We start from the raw sequence: 1,961 nt of genomic DNA on the forward strand, positions 1-1,961 counted from the left end.
TTAGTTAAAAGTCAAACAGCAACATTTTCTCCTCCCCTCACGTCACTCAAATGTGACAAACCAGGAAAAACAGGAAGTTCTTCGTCCTCAGTAAAGAGACGCACAGACGATCAGACTGAGCTCAGACCAAACTAGCAGCTTCCTCTGAGTGAGTCCAGCTACAGGAGAGAAAAGTGGAAAACTCCAACACTGCTGCTTCAAGCTGCTGACGCTCCACACACTGAATGTGAGTTTGAGCAAAAACACGACTCAAAGGAAGTTTCAGTGAAGGTGGTAGAGGAGGGAGGGGAGCCAGGACTGACTGTACTTCCTGTCTGCTGTTTTCAGCTTCACTCACAGACTCAATGGCTTCCAGATCAGAGGAGGATCTCTGCTGTCCGGTCTGTCAGGAGGTCTTCAGAGATCCTGTTATTCTGTCATGTAGCCACAGCTTCTGTAAAGACTGTCTGAAGAGATGGTGGAGAGAGAGACCAACACACGAGTGTCCAGTTTGTAAGGAAATATCAGTTTATGATCCACCTTTAAACCGAGCTTTAAAGAACCTGTGTGAGTCGTTCTTACAGGAGAGAGATCAGAGAGCTTCAGAGGCTCTCTGCAGTCTGCACTCTGAGAAACTCAAACTCTTCTGTCTGGACCATCAGCAGCCAGTGTGTCTCGTCTGCTGTGCCTCAGAAAAACACACCAATCACAGATTCAGACCCATCGATGAAGCTGCACAACAACACAAGAAGGAACTTCAGGAAACTCTGGAGCCCTTAAAGAAGAAGTTAAAGGTTTGCAAACGAGTTCAAGTGAAGTTTGATCAAACAGCAGAACACATTAAGGTCCAGGCCCGACACACAGAGAGGCAGATTAAGGAGCAGTTTAAGAAGCTTCAGCAGTTTCTAGCAGAGGAAGAGGAGGCCAGGCTGGCTGCACTGAGGGAGGAAGAGGAGCAGAAGAGTGGGATGATGAAGGAGAAGATGGAGGCTCTGAGCAGAGAGATAGCAGCTCTTTCAGACACAGTCAGAGCCACAGAGGAGGAGCTGAGAGCTGAAGACATCTCATTCCTGCACAACTACAAGGCTGCAGTGGAAAGAGTCCAGCGCTGCCCCCTGCTGGATGATCCACAGCTGCCCTCAGGAGCTCTGATAGACCAGGCCAAACACCTGGGCAACCTGACCTTCAACATCTGGAACAACATGAAGGACATGGTCTCCTACACTCCTCTCATTCTGGACCCAAACACTGCTCATCCAAACCTCATCCTGTCTGAAGATCTGACCAGTGTGAGAGGAGGAGGAGAGAAGCAGCAGCTTCCTGATAATCCAGAGAGGATTCATTATTACAACTCTGTCCTGGGCTCTGAGGGCTTTAACTCAGGGACTCACAGCTGGGATGTTGAAGTTGGAGACAGTACATGGTGGGGACTCGGTGTGTTAGCAGAGTCTGTGCAGAGGAAGGGAAGCATACTGTCTGGATTATGGAGAATATATTTCTATGAAGATAAATACTCAGCACTCTCACCATCAGCTCCTCGCACTGCTCTCTCAGTAAAGAAGAAGCTCCAGAGGATCAGAGTGAATCTGGACTGGAACAGAGGAAAGCTGTTGTTCTCTGATCCTGATACTAACACACACATACACACCTTCACACACACTTTCACTCACAGGATGTTTCCATACATTAACACTGTTGGTAAAGTGAAGGTGTGTCCGTTGAAGGTGTCAGTGTCAGTGCAGCAGATGAGTTGAGGATGATGATGTTTCTAATGTTGTTTCCTGTCAGTGAGTTGAAGCTGTTAAACTGCAGCTGTCCTCCTGCTGCCTCGTTGTTCCAAAGCTCTTTGTTTCTCTTTTAGTTTCACTCTTTCTTTCTGTTTCTGCTGTCCACCTTTTCACATGGAAAATCATTTCACTGTTTCTCACTGAATGACTCCCCAAACTAGATTTGAAGTTCTATCAAGTTTCTAATCATTACAA

At 47.1% G+C, this 1,961-nt stretch overlaps 1 protein-coding gene across 1 annotated transcript; it reads left to right on the plus strand.

The window, feature by feature from the left end:
- Positions 1 to 344: 344 nt before the first annotated feature.
- Positions 345 to 1,961, plus strand: LOC147333934 (nuclear factor 7, ovary-like). The gene has a single exon (XM_086286529.1). The coding sequence runs from the start codon at positions 345 to 347 to the stop codon at positions 1,731 to 1,733; it is 1,389 nt and encodes a 462-aa protein (XP_086142655.1). The 3' UTR covers positions 1,734 to 1,961.

The sequence above is a fragment of the Aulonocara sp. 'chitande type north' Nkhata Bay genome, linkage group LG3, assembly GCF_057382095.1.
Source record: "Aulonocara sp. 'chitande type north' Nkhata Bay isolate Kocher_YH1m ecotype deep benthic linkage group LG3, A_spYH_male_GT1.1, whole genome shotgun sequence".
Lineage (NCBI taxonomy): Eukaryota > Metazoa > Chordata > Actinopteri > Cichliformes > Cichlidae > Aulonocara > Aulonocara sp. 'chitande type north' Nkhata Bay.

Coding starts and splice junctions, on each gene's coding strand:
- LOC147333934 (XM_086286529.1), top strand. CDS start 345: ATGGCTTCCAGATCAGAGGAGGATCTCTGCTGTCCGGTCTGTCAGGAG.